Source organism: Mustela nivalis (assembly GCF_964662115.1).
Source record: "Mustela nivalis genome assembly, chromosome: 11".
Lineage (NCBI taxonomy): Eukaryota > Metazoa > Chordata > Mammalia > Carnivora > Mustelidae > Mustela > Mustela nivalis.
In genome coordinates this window covers 101301879-101321340 of record NC_139030.1, presented here as the reverse complement: position 1 = coordinate 101321340, position 19462 = coordinate 101301879, and the positions used below count along the sequence as shown (strand labels likewise).

Sequence of the window (19462 nt, the reverse complement as noted above, 5' to 3'; positions counted from 1 at the left end):
CTTCTTGGGATTTTGTTGCCTAGTTGACTGGACATATTGAAAGAGAAAGAAGCCTGCAAATGGAAACCTAGTCCCCGGGTTCGATTTCATCCTTATATTCCTTACTTGGGTTTCCCTATGGAGGTCTTGGTTGGTGGCCGAGGGGTCTTGATTAGCTTCCGTGGTCCCAGGTTCCAGGGGTCCCAGCAGGTGCAGTAGATGAGAGGGTTGGGGTACATGGCAGGAGCTCCGAGGGACTCTTGGCTGCTAGATCAGGAGGCTCTTGCTGAAGTGGGAAAGTAACAGCAGAGTTACACCATTAAGAGTCAAAGCAGCAACACCTAGAAACCAATTAGAAAGGACCTAGCAAAGGCCCAAAGCACAGAAGGTAGGATGGTAGATTCTGGAACCTGTTGATCTGGTGCAAGGTCTTGACTACAGAGTAACATCCCACCCTTTGGCACCTCGGAGACTTGACCTGAAAGCAATTTAAAATTTGCCACCCTTGAGTGCTTACTGAGAGCCAGGTACACAAGAAATGATCGATTATTGTTATCCCGATTTTACAGAAGAGAAACCTGAGGCTCAGAATGATCACAAGGGTAGCAAGTTGCAGGGCTGGGAATGAGTACAAGTCGACCAGAATCCCAAGCCCGTACTCTGTCTGGCTACATTAGTTCTCACTGAAATGAGAAGTTCCTACAGTAGGTCTTGCACTGAATTTCCTGGAAAATTAACTCTGTTACTCAAATTACAGTGCAAGTAAATGTCTCAGTTTCTCATTCCTGTTCACCTGCCCTATTATAAATCAAAACTCTTCCTTCTTGGCTCTGTGAAAAAAGCAAAATCCCTATTATATGCATAGAAGACAACTCACAGATAAACAGGGAGACTTGACTCATTTGCTTATTTTCTTGGTTTTCCAGAACACCACTAAAATGATAGTATAGGATTGTGATAATATAAAAAAATATATATTGGTCTCTCTCTGCTCCCTGTTCCCAACACAGGGGTCTTGAAATACTTGTGAATCCCAAGTGATAAGAGCACTAGAAGCATCGTTCTAATGAGGCAGTTGTGTGTGGGCTCCAGGATGCAGGCTGGTCACCAGAAAAACAAGACATGATTAAAAAATTCAGAGTTTTCAGCCTCAGTCCCTGTTCCCATGCAGCAAGAGGGGGAGAGGGGCTGGAAATGGAGTTCGTAACTGATCATATCATGAGGAAACCTCCATGAAACTCCCAGCGGCATGGGATGCGGTGAGCTTCCGGGTTGGCAAACACGTCCACACCGGGAGGGTGACTCACCCAGACTCCGTGATGATGGAAACTCCTGCACTTGGGACCCTCCCAGCCCCCACTGCTTGTTTGATTCATGTGTTGTCCATCTGCGTCCTCGAGCTGATCCTTTAATAAACCAGTAAATCCAAGTAACCGTTTTCCTGAGTTCTGTGAGCTGTTGCAGCAAATTATTTGAAACTAAGGATGGGGTCATGGGAACCTCTGGTTTGTAGCTGATGGTCCAAAGCCCAGGAGGCAGCAATAGCACAGTCTGGGATCGGCATCTCTGGCAGCCGGGGCAGGGCGAGGGGCGCGGTCTCGGTGGACTGAGCCCTTACCTGTCGGATCTAGAGCTACCTCCAGCTGGAGAGCGTCAGAATCGAGGGAAACTATAGGACTCCCAGCTGGTGTTGCTTGGTGGGGGAAAACCCACAGACATCCGGTGTCATAAGTGCCGTGAGTGTGGTAGCCGTGTGAGAGCAAAGGGGACAGGTAGGAGGAAGGACTGGCTTTCTTCCGAATTCAAGGACGAAAAGAGCTTTCATTCAACTAGAGTAGGGAGAGTGGGAGAGGAAACAGAACTGTACAAGGGTTGTCCATGCAAGTTTGATACAGTCACTCCCTCACACATTCCTTGGCACACCATTGGAAGCTGAAGCCTACAGGCCTGCAACGTGGGCGCAAACCAGAAGGGGCTAATTCCCACACTGAAGGCCCCCAAAAGACTCAGGGCTTGGAACTGGTGGATTGTTGGATACTACAGACAGGCCTCTGGCAGATCTGTTAGAGCACGTAGTAGGCCAGGGGTTGGGCCCTCCCTGCAAACATGTTCAAGCACCCATCCCTGGAACCTGTGAATAGTCACCTTACATGCAAAAAGAAGACGTACAGCTGTGATTTAGCTGAGGATCTTGAGAAGGGAGAAGACACCAGATTATCTGTGTGGGCCCAAGGTCATCACAAACCTCCTCATAAGAGGAAGAGTCAGAGTCAGAGAAGAAAATGTGATGATGGAAGAGAAGATAGAGTGATCAAGGAAGGGCCACAAGCCAAGGAATGTGGGCACCTCTGGAAGCTGGATAAGGCAAGGAAATGATTCTCCGCTGAAGCCTCCAGAAGGAACCAAGTCCCGTCAACACCTTGATTTTAGCACAGGGAGATCCATTTCAGACATCTGACCTCAGAACTATAGGAGAATAAATTGGTGTTGTTTTAAACCACTAAATTTGTGGTCATTTTTTACAGAGCAGTTGTAAGAGGAAACAGAGCCACTGGGGTGAAATTAATAATAGAAACATAGAAGAAACCCAAGAAAATAAAAATTTCCTAATGATCCCAAGTTACAAAATACTATGGAAGAAGATCAATGTGGTTGTAGTAAGGTCCTCACTCATATATGTTAATGCAAACACTTAACAGTGATTTTTTTTTTAAAGATTTTTATTTATTTGACAGACAGAGATCACAAGTAGGCAGAGAGGCAGGCAGAGAGAGAGAGAGGAGGAAGCAGGCTCCTCGCTGAGCAGAGATCCCGATGAGGGGCTCGATCCCAGGACCCTGGGATCATGACCTGAGCCGAAAGCAGAGGCTTTAACCCACTGAGCCACCCAGGCACCCCACTTAACAGTGATTTAACCAAAAAGTGAATTGGGACTACATTGGAAGAGTCGGGGAGGGCGACGGGGGGCGGCCACTTTAGGGCCGAATCCTCATCTACCACACCAGGAAGTCAGTAGACAATGGCTAAGACTGAAGAATTAACAAATGGAGTGGAGGCAAATTATTCAGAAGTGTGAAGTTAAATTCAGAAAGAAATAGCTTCAAGGGTTGAAACTAGTTGCCCCTAAGCAGCGTGCCGAGGAGTGGAACCGAGAAGTGAGATGTAGGGTGGGGGGAGGGGGCAGAAACTCTAACTTTTCATTAATAAACTTGTAACACAATTTACTTTTTCAATGATATCAGTGGATTAGTCGATAGAAAATAAAAACCACTGCCAAAAAATGTTAGGAGCACCAACAGACCCACCGAAGGATTACGACAGCAGATTTAACTCAGGTGTCAAAGGCTGGTTTCCCATAGGACACTGGAATAAATTTACGAATCAACTGAAAAATGAAACTAACCTTTTTGTGTAATGTGACCAATGCCTGAGAAACCATTTCATGGTTTAATGACTTTCAGAGCAAAAGGCAACCATAACATTGAGTCCATTTTACAGATGAGGAAACAAACTCAAAAGGGGTGACTCCTGGGCTGCCTGTAAATGTTCCTTTAAGAGCAAAAATACTGGGTGGCTCAGATGGTTAGGCATCTGCCTTCTGGTCAGGTCATGATCCCCAGGTCCTGGGATCAACTCCCACATCAGGTTCCCAGCCCAGCGGGGAGTCTGCTTCTCCCTCTCCCTCTTCTTCTCCCCCTGCTTGTGCTCTCACTGTCTCTGTCTCTTTCAAATAAATGAATAAAATCTTAAAAAAATATAACAGCAAAAATACTTACACGCTCTCGTCATCAGGACAATGCTAGCTGCTGTGGGATACTGTATGCCTGCACCCTGCCCTTGGGGAACTTGTCGTCCCAAAGGCAGCCATCAGAAATGGAGCTGAGGGGGCTGTGGAACCAGGGTAGGAGAGCGGCCTTGGGAGAAAGGCAAGATGTGCAGGTGGAGGTAGGCCTGCAGGATGGGCTGGCTCAGGGTGCTGTGCAGCCAAGAGACTGGGTAAACAGCTCGAGCCTTAAGACTGGTGACAGGGCCCCTCACATCTAACTGTGTTCTGTTGTGCTTGGGGGCCACTCAGAAGATCTCAAGGAGACCGGGCCAGGGAGGCAGCTGGGGTGGACAACCCAGGCCGAGAAGGTGATGCCACGGGGGCTAGAACTCAGATGAGCCTGGAAGGAGGATATAGCCATGGCAATAAGGGAGCTCTGCTGCTGCTTCAGACCTGGTGTCTGCTTCCTGCAAGGACAGGAACCAGTCCTGAACTTGGGCAGCTTGACAGGAGTCCCTGGTGTAGACAGTGAGAGGCCAAGGAGACCGGCGCTCAGCGCTGCCTTCTTTACTCCATTTCTTGCCTGACCACCCGTACTGTGCGGTTCCTGAAGGGCGGGACTCCACCAAGTCATTCTCTGGGTCTCCACGGAGACTGGCACAGTGACTTGTCCACAATGGATCCTGGATAAATATTTGTTCCCTGACTGATAAACTGAGTGGCTCTCACCATGGGGACTGACTCAGCAAGGAGGAAGGAGCTCCACCGAGGGGCTGCAAAAATGTCATCATTGTCACAACGTTATAGATAATATGAAAAATTAGAGTTCAAAAAACCAAAATGACTGGTAAATGATTGTACAGTCACTTAGTGGGAGTTTTACATAGATTTTAATGGATTATTTGACAGCCTGTGGGAACATGAAGAAATGGTTAAGAACAAAGATATAAAATGGTATATAGGCAATGGACACAATTATGTAAAAGTATGGACCGAGATGCATAAAAGTTAGAAAAGAATATGGTAAAAATGAAAATTGAGCAAGAATATTAGGATTATGGGTTTTTTTTTCTTCTTCTACAACATTCTTTATTAAGATTTTCCTTGGGTTCTGGAGTCAGGTGGGCCTGATTTTGCACAATAGCTGATCTACTTAATAGCTACGGGACCTCAAGACATTTATTTTTATTTTTCTGGGTCTCAGTTTCTTCATCTGCAAAATAGGGACATGGAAGTTTCCTCCTCACTGGGTGGCCATGCACATGAGATGAGACCCTGTCAGAAAAGCTCTCAGCACACTGCCTTGTACACGTTAGGTTCTCAAAAACTGGTAACTGAGGTTAGGAATATTACAAACCCTAGTGATATTTTTGTATACAATACAATACAGGGAAGTCTAAGGAAGTAAAAATGATCTGAAATACTAACATGATGACCACTGGAAATATTTTGGTTAATAACTTCTAGAATTCTCTCTAGTCTAAAAGAGATTTATAGAGTTTTCCATAAGTTGGAAGAAACTACACATATATTCTACATATAGTTTTTATCAACCAGTGTTATGAGCTTCTTTTAATGTTGGTAACTATAGACGTATCATCATTTTTTAAACTTGTTTACTGTGGATAATTTTTTAAAATGTATAAAAGTAGAGAAAAACAGTATAATGCGCTCACCTGTCATCTGTCTTCAGCAATGAGCAACGGTGGCTCACCTCACTCCTCTGTGCCCAGCCCACTCCTCTAATGCTAGATTGGTTTCAAAAACATTTTAAAACAAATTTAAAGCAAATCCATAATTTAAATTATACTTAAGGCAAATCTACAAAACAAGTCTAAGATTTGTTTCTTTATCATAACTGTATACATTTCTATCCTACAACCGTCTGCATTGTATTTTTAGCCAGTTGTGTACTGAGGAACATTTGGTTGTTTCCTTTTTTTTTTTTCCTGTTGTAAACAATTCCTTGGTGTATATTCTTTTGCTTTTAAAAAGTGAAGGCCCCTCCTTCTGAACACTGATGGGGATAAATACTCAAAATATTTAGCAACTAGTAAGACACGGCTGTTGAACCACCAGAATAGACGTGGGCCATAGCTGGATTGGGGCCCTGCAGGACCCCACTCCCAGCTTTGTGCCAGTTTGTGCCGGGCATTACACCCTTAGTTGCTTAATCATAGCAGTCTGGGGGTCCCAGGGGAGGAGCTGGGGCAACCAAGGTAGCAGGGAGGTCATTTGAGGGCTTTGGACAATGTATACAGTTGATCCTTGAACGATACCAGCTTGAACTACACAGTTCCACTCATATACTGATTTTCTCATAAAGTATATTGGAAAATTTTTTGGAAATTTGCAACAATATGGGAAAACTTACAGAGGAACCATGTAGCCCAGGAATACTGAAAAAATTAAGAACGTTAGATATTAACACAAGACTATACTATATAATACATATAAGATAAAAATATGCATTCTCTCTTTCTAAAATTAATAAATAAGTCTCAAAAAAAAAAAAAATAGGAGCACCTGGGTGGCACAGTCGGTTAGGTGTCTGACTCTTGGTTTCAGCTCAGGTCATGATCTCAAGGTTGTGATCTCAGGGTGGTGAGATCATGGTCTATGTCCAGCACTGCATTCAGCATCGAGTCTGCTTTAAGATTCTCTCTTCCTCTCCCTCTGCCCCTCCCTCCCAACCCCCTACACACACACTCTCTCTCTCTCTCAAATAAATAAATAAATATCTTAAAAATAATATGTGTTAATTGACTGTATGTTATGGGTAAGTCTTCTGATCAGCAGTAGGCCAGTAGGTCAACAGTAGTAGTTATATTTTTGAGGAATCAAAAGTTAAATAGGATTTTTGACTGCACGGGGATCAATGCCCCAACCCCTGCCATTGTTCAAGGTTATTATTCCAGGGTCAACTGTATATACAACCTGTATGGCAATATTTCAATATTTCAATGACTATATACCAGCTAAACAGCAGCCCTTCCAGTATTCTCCCACGAGGGAACCACCATTAACGGGCTTTTACTGAGGGTATGTTTCCAGATATGTTCTACGAATATATATGTTCATATACGTACATATATACATGTGTATGTATATATATGTGTGTGTGTGTGTATATATATATAATTCTTAAAATTTTTTTACATAAATGAGAGTACATTTATACACTATGCTATGTCCTGTTCTTTTTACATAACAGGATATCTGGTAAATTATTTCCACATCAGCATAGATAAATCTGCTGCATTCAGTGGCTTGAGGTTACATTGTATGGCTTTAAGAAAATAGAGGTGTACGTGTGTGTGTGTGTGTGTGTGTGTGTCTTTGCACGCACACCCATTTGTGATTTAAGATTCTTTCTCCCTACTCTTTTCCTTTCCTCTGTTTCTTCCCGATGATTTTACCTGAGGCTCAGTGGACTGAATGTGTCAGGTGGCGACACTGTAGTTACCAGTGAGTGAGCCAGCCGAGCCTTCAGAAAGGTCACAGGTTCGTACTAATAACCACACGAAAAAGTTACATAAAACATCTTTTCCAAAGAGCTTACCTTGCACTGCTCAAAGATTTGTTTCTCTCATGTGGTTCTTCTCCACATCAAGAGTCTTAAAGACACCATAATTTTATAGAGAAAATGTTTTTCATTTTCTCATCAACATAAGATCAGTATTTCTTTTAGATCAAATCCAGAGATTCCAGAACTTGAGATGTTAGTGGTCATTCCAAATGACCGAAATGACAAAGCAGAAAATCCACGGTATGTGTGGGGCGGAGAGAAAGACTTCCAGTGAATCCTGTCAAAGGCTTTTACAAAGGCTGAACAGACATGAGGACAAATGTCCTGTCTAAGGATGGTCCAGTTTGAGTCTTTCAATATTGCAACGAAAGTCAAACTGGAGGAAAAAACCAAACTTCCATTCAGACTCTCTTGACTCGGGCCTTGATTTGTGAGGTTTGTCCCTGGGAGGTGGCAGGCAAAGGTTTGTTTCTTTCATTGCTATGGAAACAGAATGGCAGCACCTCATTGGCTCAGGCCCTCACTCTCCAACAGAGAAGTCTGGAGAAGCAGCTGGTTCATAAATTCTCCAAGACATAAGACAAAATATGCTTTCGATATACTTTAGAGGAAATAGAATTAAACAGCCCGACTTGTGGTTGTAGATGCCAGGTGGGATCTTTGGAGGATTTTAAGGTCTTTTGTCACTTGCTTACAGAAACCTAAAACTCTGAAGTAGGCCATTTCCTCTTTGAACTTCAGGCCTTGAAATTTGTTAAAGTGCAAAGCCCCTAGGGCAGAGTTTTTCTCAGTCACGAAGGAGTTTGACCCTTAAAGGAGTTTTCCCTTAAAGGAAAACTTAAAAGTTTTAAAGTTTAAAGTTTTTTTTTTAAAGTTTTCCTTTAAGTTTTGCTTTTTTCTCATTAAAAAAAAAAATGCTTGCTTGTGAAAACCAGAGGCTTTCATTTTTATTCCATTGCAACTCACTATAGGAAACACATTTTACATTTTATAATAAAAAGTTGCATGAAATAATACCTTTATTACATACTACTCTCATCTATTTTTTTCTTCTATTTAAAATGAAAGCTCATTATAAATCCACTTGTTGATTCTATGATGTGCTGATGGATCACAAGCCACAGTTTACAAAACAATGCTGTAAATTCAGCCATTCATTTGACTTCACATTTATTATCTACTGTGTACCAGGCACAGGTGGGGGGATATGCATCAGTTCTCGTGCTCCAAAGAGCTTAGAGACTCTCAAAGAGCTTAGAGATTCAGGAAAAGCACAATGAAGCTTACATTATGAGCCTTACCAGATGCAGGGGGGATGGACAACAGGGACTTCTTATGATTCAGAGAGAAAGGATTTGACTAGTTTTGAATAGTAGAGAGATCACGTTGACTGCAGTGTAGAGAAGCAACCAGAGAGGCCAAGTCAGGAGGCAGGGAAACCTGTTAGGAGTCTATGGCGGTGGTCAAAAGAGACACAGCAGTAGCCTTGGCTGACGGAGCAGCAGTAGGGATGGAGAGGACAGGACATAGTAAGATTTGGCGATGGGTCAGATGTCACAATGAGGGAAAAGGAAGAAGTAATGTCAATTCATGGGTTTCTAGCTCAAGCAATTGAGTAGATGGCGGTGCCATTTTATTGAGATGATAAGGTCTGGAGGATAGACAGGCTCAAAGGAGCAGATTAACTTCAAGCTTGGACATGTTGAGTTTGAGGTTCCAGAGAGAGACCCAAGTGGTGATATCTATTACAGAGTTTGTTCCATGATTTGGGGTTCAAAGGAAGAGTCTGGGCCAGAAACGCTTTAGGAGTCTTCAGGATAGATAATATTTCAAGGCCAAGGAATGGATGAGCTCACACAGGGAAAAGTGTAAGAAGACAATATGGTCTAGAACAGTGCCCTGAGGAATGCCACCAATATTTATGGCAGTATTCCTTAAAGGGTGGACCATGTCATAGCTCAAATATGTACAACCATCACTTGAATGAAAATGGCTTGGATAAAAAAAAGTTCATTAGTTTTATGAAATATGGAGTCTGGAAGTAGTGGTACCAGATTTATGCAGACTCAGGAATGCCATTGGAAAATTGAGTTTTTTCCATCTTTCTCTTGTGCCCATCTCAGGGCATCAGCTGAGGGGAGCCTCATAGTTACACTCTGGCTGCCCCAACTCCCAAGCACCATGGGCGGACTAGATGAAGACCAACTTCAAAAACGAAAAGGGAGGGGCGCCCGGGTGGCTCAGTGGGTTAAGCTGCTGCCTTCGGGTCATGATCTCAGGGTCCTGGGATCAAGTCCCGCATCGGGCTCTCTGCTCAGCAGGGAGCCGGCTTCCCCCTCTCTCTCTCTACCTGCCTCTCCATCTACTTGTGATCTCTCTCTGTCAAATAAATAAATAAAATCTTAAAAAAAAAAAAAAAAACTAAAAGGGAGGCAAAATTCACAAAGAGAACAGTGAATAGATCTGATTAATTTGGTTAAATCCATCTCTGTCCAGAGACTGGATATAATTTCGAGTCTGTTTGTGTGAAGTTTTGTATTTAAATCCTTTCTCATTTCTAAAAAGGAGGATTTGCTACTACTTAGTTTTGACTAAGTAGTAGCAAATTGTGAACTATTATACCAAAATTCTTTAGATTGGCAAATTTATGAATACATTTCTTAATTTTTAGGCACATGCAGTTTTCAAAGTACAATCTTTCTTTCTTTCTTTTTTTTTTTTTTTAAGATTTTATTTATTTATTTGACAGACAGAGATCACAAGCAGGCAGAGAGAGAGGGGGAAGCAGGCTCCCTGGCAAGCAGAGAGCCCGATGCAGGGCTCGATCCCAGGACGCTGGGACCATGACCTGAGCCGAAGGCAGATGTTTTAACCCACTGAGCCACCCAGGTGCCCCCAAAGTACAATCTTTCAATAAAGCACATAGCATGTTTTCCAACAGACCCAAGTATTTTTAGTTTCTCTGCGGTAAAAAGTCAAAAGCAAACAGACCTATGTCATTAACCAATGCTTTAGGAGTCTATCTTATTTGGAAATGACTTAGATATCTGATGAATTCAATCCAACTTATCATTTAACTTAGCAAAAACCTCAAAGTTTTAGGTTTGACAGCTATCTGCAGGGTCAGATGGCCATGAAACCTAGCAAGACACATTCTACAATTTTTGCAGAGGTCAGGATTTGGAGACAATGCCACGAAAGCTTGCACATATGGGACTTTCGACCCTTTGGAAGAATTCCGATAAAAGAGGTCAAGGTAGGAAGACAATATTATAAGAAAGGGTTCCATTGAGGGAACTTACCTCTTGACCTGGGAGTTTGTACTGAGGCTAGGAAACATTACATAAAAAAGATGAGACTTTTTTTTCGGGCCTTGGGCATCATGGAACCAGGGACGCCTGGGTGGCTCAGTTGGTTAAGCAGCTGCCTTCGGCTCAGGTCATGATCCCAGCGTCCTGGGATCGAGTCCCGCATCGGGCTCCTTGCTCAGCAGGGAGCCTGCTTCTCCCTCTGCCTCTGCCTGCCATTCTGTCCGCCTGTACTCGCTCTCTCTCCCTCTCTCTCTGACAAATAAATAAATAAAATCTTTAAAAAAAAAAAAAAAAGAAATGGAACTAAGGTGAGTCCAAGGAATGACCCAAGGGTGAGTCCAAAGGAATAGAGGGGATGTCCCATAGAGGAAAGACCAGCTGCTGATTCCCAAAGGGGCATCCCACCAAAGGGAATGGAGCTCTGACTTGTTGCAATTTCGGTCAGTGTGTCCCACGGACCTGAAAAAGGGCTGGACCTTACATGGGGTGACTGTCTCTACTGGGGCATCCTACCAAGGAGAGGGCTGCCGCAAATGGCCATAGTAATCCCTGCTGGGGCTTCCTCTGCAGCAGGAAAAGCTGGACACTGGGTGGCCAGACCAGATTGGAAATAGGAGCAGAAAGGATGCACCTCTCGGATGCACAGGAATGCGGTTTGCCTACAGATCAAGATGGCTGCTGGATCCATGCGAACAAAGGAAAGGGGGGGGGGGAGTTCCAAAAGAAGCACAATGCGAAGGGAGACCTCAGAGACGGAGGGGGAGAGGAAGGGGAAGGGCTCCTTTGCTCTTTCAGGCACCAGCAGTCCAACCTGCTTACCTTCACACCTGTAGACCACACCAGGGAGTCGCCCTTGCCCGAGATCTTCAGATCTCCCGTACTAGGGTTAGGGTTAGGGCGCCAAAAGGCTGAGAAGAGAAAGGGGAGGAGGGGAAGGGTTCCTCTGAAGGGCAAGAGGAAACAAATCACTCACCCTTTTCAGGCTGTCTGGTAGGTTCCTCCTGGGGTTTTGGACCCTCAGTTTCCCCAGGGGTACTAGAGTCAGTCCACTGAGGGAAAGTCCCAAGATATTTCCGGAGAATCTGGGAAGAGTCCAGACCAGCAGAGGTTCCCATATGGGACACCAAAGGTGGGGCGCTCCAGTTGGGGAGGGGCCAGCGGAGTGGGTGGTAAAAGAACTCACCCAAGGCAGCACAAAAGAGACAGAAGTTTACTGAACACGCCACAGGCGAGCAGCAGGCAGGACAGCAAAGGGGAGACCGGTCTGCTGAGCAGTTTCCGGAGAGCCCAGAGCATCAGCACTACATGGTGGAGTGTAGGGAAAAAGTTGTTGCACATTTTGTCTTTTCCAATTAGAGATCTGCAATGACTTTTTGCTGCTGTCATTTTGCTAAGGACACAATGTGGCAGATACACTCCATGCCCTCTGTAGTAAGATCTGTTCACTACTCATGACTACCAGGGGTTTGTTGTGTATTGGTTTGGCAAAGAGAGGTTGTTTTCTCTAGCAAAACCAATGTAATGGAAAGACTCCGTGCAGGATAATCTGTGAAAAGAACTAGGACGGGAACACAGAAAGACAAGTAAAAACTTACGAAGATACTCATGTTTATTATCTGATTTACATTTGACAAAGCAAAGGTAGGTGCACAAAGAGCTGTTTGACAAGTCAAGCCCTAGACAGCCAACAAGAGTGTTTCCCTGGCTGCCCCTGAGGGCACTGAAACACCGGCTCTCGGCAGCTACCCTCTGCCCGTAACCCCCAGGTTGTAGACATGGGTGTTGCACTTGGAGTACAGGCCTGTGGGCCTCTGACATCAAAGGAGTCACTACTACACACTTGCGAGCTCCCCTTCCAGAGGCTGAAAGTCCGTGTAAGCAACCAGCAAGTACTAATTATGCACTAGAGCGGCCAGAAAAGAAGAACAGACTTTGAATACTGTATAAAATATACCTTTTCTAGAGAATAAGCTCTCGTTGTGAGCTGTCTCTTGATTTCCTCCCTTTGCCCAAGTCTGTTCATTCCTGTCAAATCAAGGACATAAAGTATAAAATGTCTTAAAAAACTACTTTAACGATGGTCATGAAGTTCTCCCTAAGACCCATGCCTAAGGCTATTTACATAAGATTTGGGATCATCATTAATTCAGGAAAACTTTTCATTCTGAGCTCACAAAGGTATCCCTCCTGTAGAAAGCAGGATACTCAGGAATCCCTGAGGTATAATCACTGAGAACCTTCCTGAAGGAGAAAAAAAAAAGATCAGAGTTTCCTATACTGGCATAAAAGTACATACGCAGTTGATACTGAAACACTAAAATATGACAGGACTAAAGTTTAACAGATAAGCTGAGGAGAAACTTCCTATGGGGCTCCAGGTCGTGTACTACACTTTGCACAGCTTTGTTATAACAGAGAGATTCTCAGGCCATACCAAAAATGATTTTAGGTGGAAGCTTTAAAAACAGCAAACCCCAAATTCAAAGATTCATTTCTAGAGACAAGCATGCACCAGTATACAATCATTATGTTTCTGACAGAATAGGAACATCAGTCCAATTTTCGAAAACTTAAGTCTGGGTCTCTTCAATTAGATGTGCTTATTTGGCTGTGAATATGCCCTCAGCCTGCCTCCAGATCACTTTAGCATCAGTTATTTAAAAAAAAAAAAAAAAAAAAAGTGTAGTAATTATATAGAATACTCCAAAATCTACCTTAGTTTACAGCTATTTACGTTAAGATATACAAATCTGATAATTTAACACTTTGTACTACTCTCTGGCCCTATATTTTTCTACTTCCTGATGTTTCTTGGAAACTGGCAACAGGAAGATTACTTTCTTAGAGAATAAATAAAAAGCTTTAAGAATTGGCTAAAGCAAGCATCCCAGAGTCACTTTAGGAAGTAGAGACTCAAATACAATTTTTTAAAAAAATGAATTGGAATATTCTGGAAATTTAAACATCTTTAAACAAGGAATTCTTCTGGTTAGTGCCTACCATAGTCAGGGACACTTAACATTCACTTATGGACCTGCTGGAATCCTTCTGAACGTGGTATGTGGAAGGTGGGCTGACGTCAGCACGACTGACAGAAGGGGAGAGGACACTTTCACTTTTTGTTTTTAAGAAATTTAGGAAAGTTTTACTTAAGCTTCTACAAAGCATGGTAAACTCACTCATTCTTACTACTGTATGCATGTTGGTTCTTCTACCCCTTTGGGCACACAGCTCTACATGTAGGAGCGGCATCCTCGTGGAGGAGGGGAAAGGAAGAACCCTCTTAAATATGAGAACAGGTGTATCAATGGGACAAAAGGGGCAAGGCTCTTATCAAGAATTCTCCAGAAAGAGGCACCTGGGTGGCTCAGTGGGTTAAAGCCTCTGCCTTCGGCTCAGGTCATGATCCCAGGGTCCTGGGATCGAGCCCCACATCGGGCTCTCTGCTCTGTGGAGAGCCTGCTACCTCCTCTCTCTCTCTGCCTGCCTCTCTGCCTACTTGTGATCTCTCTCTGTCAAATAAATAAATAAAATGTTAAAAAAAAAAAGTTCTCCAGAAAACTGCCTTCTAGTTAAGTCAGAAGAAATGAGCCAAACATTTGCAAATTAAGCTCCAAAAAGATCAGTTTGCCTCCCACTTTCAAAAACAAAGTAATTAGCCCGCTCCCTCATTTCTTCTCCATCATGCCTTTCATATAATGGTATTTTTTTCTGAACTGTACTGTGCAGAGAAAGCCATGTCGTCTGATGAACAGACATTGATCGGCAATGCTGTGAAACAGATCTGTTTCTTCCCAGTTCACGGCCTTGTGTCACAATGCTGAATGAGGAAACCTAGAGTTTCACTTTGCCACTTCACAGAATTTGTTTAAAAAAAAAAAAAAAAGGAGGAATCCCAGAAAAAAAAGCAAAAGCTTTGACTTTCCCATTAAAAAAGTTCATTCTCTAATTCTACAGAGGTCAAGAAAAAGGCTGATGTGCTTTAATTTTACATTAAAAAAACCACAATCTGAAAGCAAGCACCTGGGTTTTACTTTAGCTTATAATAATTTAATATGCCTGAGAATTTTTGTGCAAATACACATCATCTTCAATGAAAAAATATGCATAGCACTTTGGAAAAAGTTTAGTTGCAACTAACTCTCCCTACAAAAAAACGTACAGACATAAATACACAACATTCCCTAAATCCTATTGATTGCACTTCGGGTTTAACCCCTTCCAGCCTCCAAGGACATAAAGACATGTAATTGTGTTCACACGCCTTGGCCACTGTCTTTATCTAAAAGAAATATTCTCAAAACAAGTATCCTTGGTTCCAAATTAACCATATTTTCCTTCTTAAAGTAAATCCTTCCTACCCCCAATTCATGTTGTTTTTTTGGAGGTGTTGTATAAAAATACACATTTAAAAATGATCTTTTATTATCACAAATACAAAAGGAATTTGGGTTGTATTTGGGCTCCCAGTGGCTCAGAGGCTTGAAAACAGAAAGCAAAAGGGAGTTTCCACTACTCTGGTTTTATGAAAAAGATAAAATTCCTTGTTTGCTACTGCTGTGTACATACCACTTGATGGATATGTAATTCAAGCAGAACTTAACAGGGTAAAACATAAGAGCCATCTCATTTGTCTCAGTAACAGATGGGGCTTAGCTCAGCAACCCTGCAGTTCAGCTTTTTATAGGCAGTGGTTGAAGCTGCTCCCTTTTTCTTCCCATCTCCTAACCGGGGTTCTTGCTGCTTTTGCTTACTAGAAGTAAATGTGCTAGCAAGTTCAGTGTAACTGGTAGATTTTGATATTACTGAATTTATTGTCCAGTCACTTTTTATTCTCAAGATAGGAACACCCAACTGAAGAAGTATACTAAACCCTTCCTCTGTATCTGCCTCCAAACGTTCATGACCCATTCATTTATGCTTTCAGTTAATTAGACCTCATTCATTAGGGCCTCGTCCCAATTCTGTTTCCATTCTCCCACTTTCCCCTTTCCACATTCACAACCCGTCTGCAACATTCCTTGTCTCTCCGTCAGACCAGACTACAGGTATCCATGCAAATCCACCCTTCATGTGTTAATTTGTCGAAGAGGTCAGTTAACTGCTGAACCTCAGTCTTCCTTCAGGATGTCCATTTTCGGCGAGGTTGTGCAAACTGGGGTGCCCAAGCTCCCCATCATGACTGGAAGACTCTGATTCCTCCTCAGTCCACTCAATAAATTGCTCCCTGAATTTAAATAAACAGCAGAGTCCGGTCTTCGAAGACCAATCTCTGCCTCTTGGCTTCTTCCATTTTCCTGTGCATCAGGGGTCTTGATCACTCTGGCAATCCCCAGTCTCTTGAGCCTGTCCACTAAGTTCATCTTCAACTGGCCAACATCAGGTGGGTTCCGGGTAGGTCTCAAACCATACATCTCCTGGAGGACTGTTTCAGCTGGTCGGGAGGCCAAAAAATTTTCGGAGAGATGCACTCGAGGCTCAAAGGGCAAAGGAGAAGGGCAAGGTGAGTGAGATGGTGAATTTGGTGGCGTCGAAGGAATAGCCAGGGCTTTAGGGATAGGCTGGAGGAGGGGGCTCTCTGAAACTGGGCTGTGATACACTTTAGCAGAAATGCCTCGCTCTTGTAGAAGTTTGGCCAAGCTCGTGGTGCTACTGAAGGTTATAGTGGAATCTCGTCGGTTGGTAACAGATTCACCAATGCTGAGTCTATAGGACATAGCAGGAGAATTCACCGCTGTGTTTGATGAACTGCTCCCACTACTTCCACAGGATAATGAAGGGAACCCAGAGCTTTGGGGGAAAAAGAAAGAAAGAAAGCAGGAGAGAGTGTTTAAAAATAAAAAGTCATTTCCAAGTCAGCATTTAAAGTAACTACATTAGTTATCTGTAGTAAATATAGAGAAACAGGCAATCCATCAGTAAGTGTCCTCTGTGGAGAGATCTGAATGAGCATTTTGATATGTTACTTCAGTGATTTGATTGGTTAATTTTCTGTAATTTGTAACTAAGTCACTAAACTCATTGAAACATACTTCTTTTCATAGGCTATAGAAAGTTTACTCTAAGAAAACTTCTTAAATTATAACTTAAAATATATGTCTTTGGGAATATGAATAAATTTTATGATAGAAATCAAAGAAATGAAAATAATACAGAAAATAGCTGGAAATTTTTATTTTTATATATTCATTCCAAAAAGTGAAATATATCAGAGACAATAATCCAAGAGTAAATAATTGTCCAACTTTTTTTTTTTTTTTTTAGAAAATATCATCTTTATATTAAACCTAAGATGCTCTTGTAAGGAGAAATTTTTTTAATCTTTCAATTTTATATTATTAAGAACTCATAAAAGTTGAAATTGTTAAAACTTCCATTTTCAAGAATGTTAATTGCAAACAGTTGTAGTATAAGAATATCCATGAAACAAATTTTTCTTAACTTGACAAATGTTTCTTGACTTCGAACATGTGTTTGTAGGAAAATAAAAATAATTAAAAGCTTTGACAACCATTAGAAACTTCCTTATTCTGTGTTTTGTTAGAAAGAAAAAAAAACCTAAGAAACCACGCACTCAAGGAAATGGTGACAGAGCAGAGAAGGAACTTCTTTCGCCAATTTCCCTCCCTTGAGCAAATGTTACCAGTATTTAATAGATAAACTTTAATTTTAACACAGAATACTCAGTATATCAAGATAACAAATTTTTTAATGATTATTAACAAAGTTATTATGAAAACATTAATAAATAAACTTTTTTTTTTAAAAAAGATTTTATTTATTTATTTGACAGACAGAGATCACAAGTAGGCAGAAAGGCAGGTAGAGAGAGAGGAGGAAGCAGGCTCCCCACTGAGCAGAGAGCCCGATGCGGTGCTCAATCCCCGGACCCTGGGATCATGACCTGAGCTGAAGGCAGAGGCCCTAACCCACTGAGCCACCAGGCACCCCAATAAATAAACTTTCTGAAGTACCAATTTGTATGAAAGAAACAAAGAACAAACAAGTTTGACTCTGTGGTTAAAGAAATCCAAGTAAGAATGTCCAATGTGATGCAGCCTACAGCTCTACTCCCAGGTTTCCACCCCCATTTCCTACTTAACTGTGGAACAGACTGTCTTTTCCCAAAATGTACACTTCGTATGGTATCAACCTGTATTGAGTCCTCCCAAGAACTTGCAATCTTGTTGACATAAGAACAATGTAGAAAAACTAAAAATATGCCTGTTCATTACAGACTTTATTGAGATCTTTACTGGATGAAACCCAAATGCTTCCCTAAGTAACTGATTTGCTCTTACATATATTATTCATAAGATTATGAAATCTTATTTCCCTCCACATGGGCAGCGAGAAAGTTAAGACTCGAATATATGGCTCACACTAGCAAGTATCTAAGACTTTATGTTACAATCTGTATACTAACTTTATTCTTTTACCCATTTTATATCCTTACTCTTGATTCCTCTATGCTTCGTTTTTCTTTGCTACGCCTAGTTAACATTATCCCAATGTCACATGTACCTTTGAAAACCACCTTAAATTCTTTTGGGAATCGGTAGGACAGAAATAGCAGAGGGTTCTGGCCTTTGCCCTCAGTTTCTGGGAGATAATCTATGTTGTGTCTGATACACACGTATTTGTTTAGGATGAAGGCAGGCCATACTAGATCTTGGGGTGAGCCTGGCCACATCCAACAGTTTTAGGGTAGGGGTCAGTCATGCCCAAGAGAACAGCCATGTGATTTAGGGTGGGGGCTTTAGGTCAGTGGACCTGGAGGGGAGCTCAACTATACAGGCAATCAGTCAATCAGTCAGTCAATCAATCAATCAATCATGACTATGCTCTGAAACCTCGATAAAAAATCTGGACACTGAGGCTCGCCTGAGCTTTCCCAGCTGGCAATACTCTGCATGTGCCATCACACATCGGTGCTAAGAAAGTAATGAATCCTAAGAATAAGGAACCCTCCCAGACTCTGACCTATGTCTCTTTGTGACTAACTTTAACTTGTAACCATTTCCTAAAATAAACAGCATCCACGAGCATAATGGTTTTCAGTGAGTTCCGTGAATCTTTCTAGCAAATTATCAAACCAGACAGTGGTTTTGGGAACACCTTGAACTTGCAGAACTTGCAAGTAGTGTCAGAAGTGAGGCCAGTCTGGGAAGTCTGGGTGGCTCAGTCAGTTAAGCGTCTGCATTTGGCTCAGGTCATGATCCTAGGATCCTGGGATCGAGTCCCACATTGGGCTCTTTACTCAGTGGGGAGCCTCCTCCTTCCCCCTCTGCCTGCCGATCCCCCTGCCTATGTGCTCTCTCTTTCTCTCTGACAAATAAATAAATAAAATCTTTAAAAAAGAAAACAAGGGGCGCCTGGGTGGCTCAGTGGGTTAAGCCTCTGCCTTCAGCCCAGGTCGTGATCTCAGGGTCCTGGGATCGAGCCCCGCATCGGGCTCTTTGCTCAGCAGGGAGCCTGCTTCTGCCTCTCTCTCTCTCTCTCTCCCTGTGTCAAATAAATAAATAAAATCTTTAAAAAAAAAAATAAATAAAAAAATAAAAAATAAAAAAGAAAACAAAAAAAAAAACCCCACAAAAAACAAGTGCGGGCAGTCTTGTGTTGAGGACTGTTCCCTCAACTCTTGTGGTTTAGCTTCCTCTGGGTTCAGGTGCAGCTGGGTCATTTGGTACCTCTGCCTTTGGACCAGTCACCTAAACTATCTAGGCCTCCATTTTTCACTTACACAACACATTCTCACTTGCCCTGCCAACTTCAAAGAGTTACAATGATCAAAGGAGAAGATACAGTGCGAAAATATCCTAAAGACAAATGATCGCAGAACATGAATTAAAATTCTGGGAGTTAAAATGAAAGTAA

The 19462-nt window shown here is 42.4% G+C and overlaps 2 protein-coding genes across 11 annotated transcripts in view; both read right to left on the bottom strand.

Moving 5' to 3' along the window:
- The window catches only part of FLACC1 (flagellum associated containing coiled-coil domains 1), a 32848-nt gene extending 25119 nt beyond the window's left edge, over positions 1-7729 (bottom strand). For 3 of the 8 annotated variants that reach the window (XR_014300442.1, XM_082690067.1, XM_082690073.1), the window contains exons 1-3: positions 7308-7729; positions 5422-5493; positions 106-265 (exon numbers count right to left, since the gene is read on the bottom strand). Coding sequence is in view for 7 of the 8 variants with exons in the window: in XM_082690067.1 (XP_082546193.1) it covers positions 106-218 (113 nt within the window). In the remaining variant the exon portion in view is untranslated. The other 5 variants (XM_082690069.1, XM_082690068.1, XM_082690071.1 and 2 more) reach the window with 5 other exon arrangements.
- Positions 7730-12176: 4447 nt separating this feature from the next.
- Positions 12177-19462, bottom strand: part of TRAK2 (trafficking kinesin protein 2) — a 66253-nt gene continuing 58967 nt past the window's right edge. For all 3 annotated transcript variants that reach the window (XM_082688922.1, XM_082688923.1, XM_082688924.1), the window contains one exon: positions 12177-16375. In XM_082688922.1, coding sequence (XP_082545048.1) covers positions 15697-16375 — 679 coding nt within the window. In that variant the 3' untranslated portion in view covers positions 12177-15696. The remainder of the gene's footprint in view (positions 16376-19462) is intronic.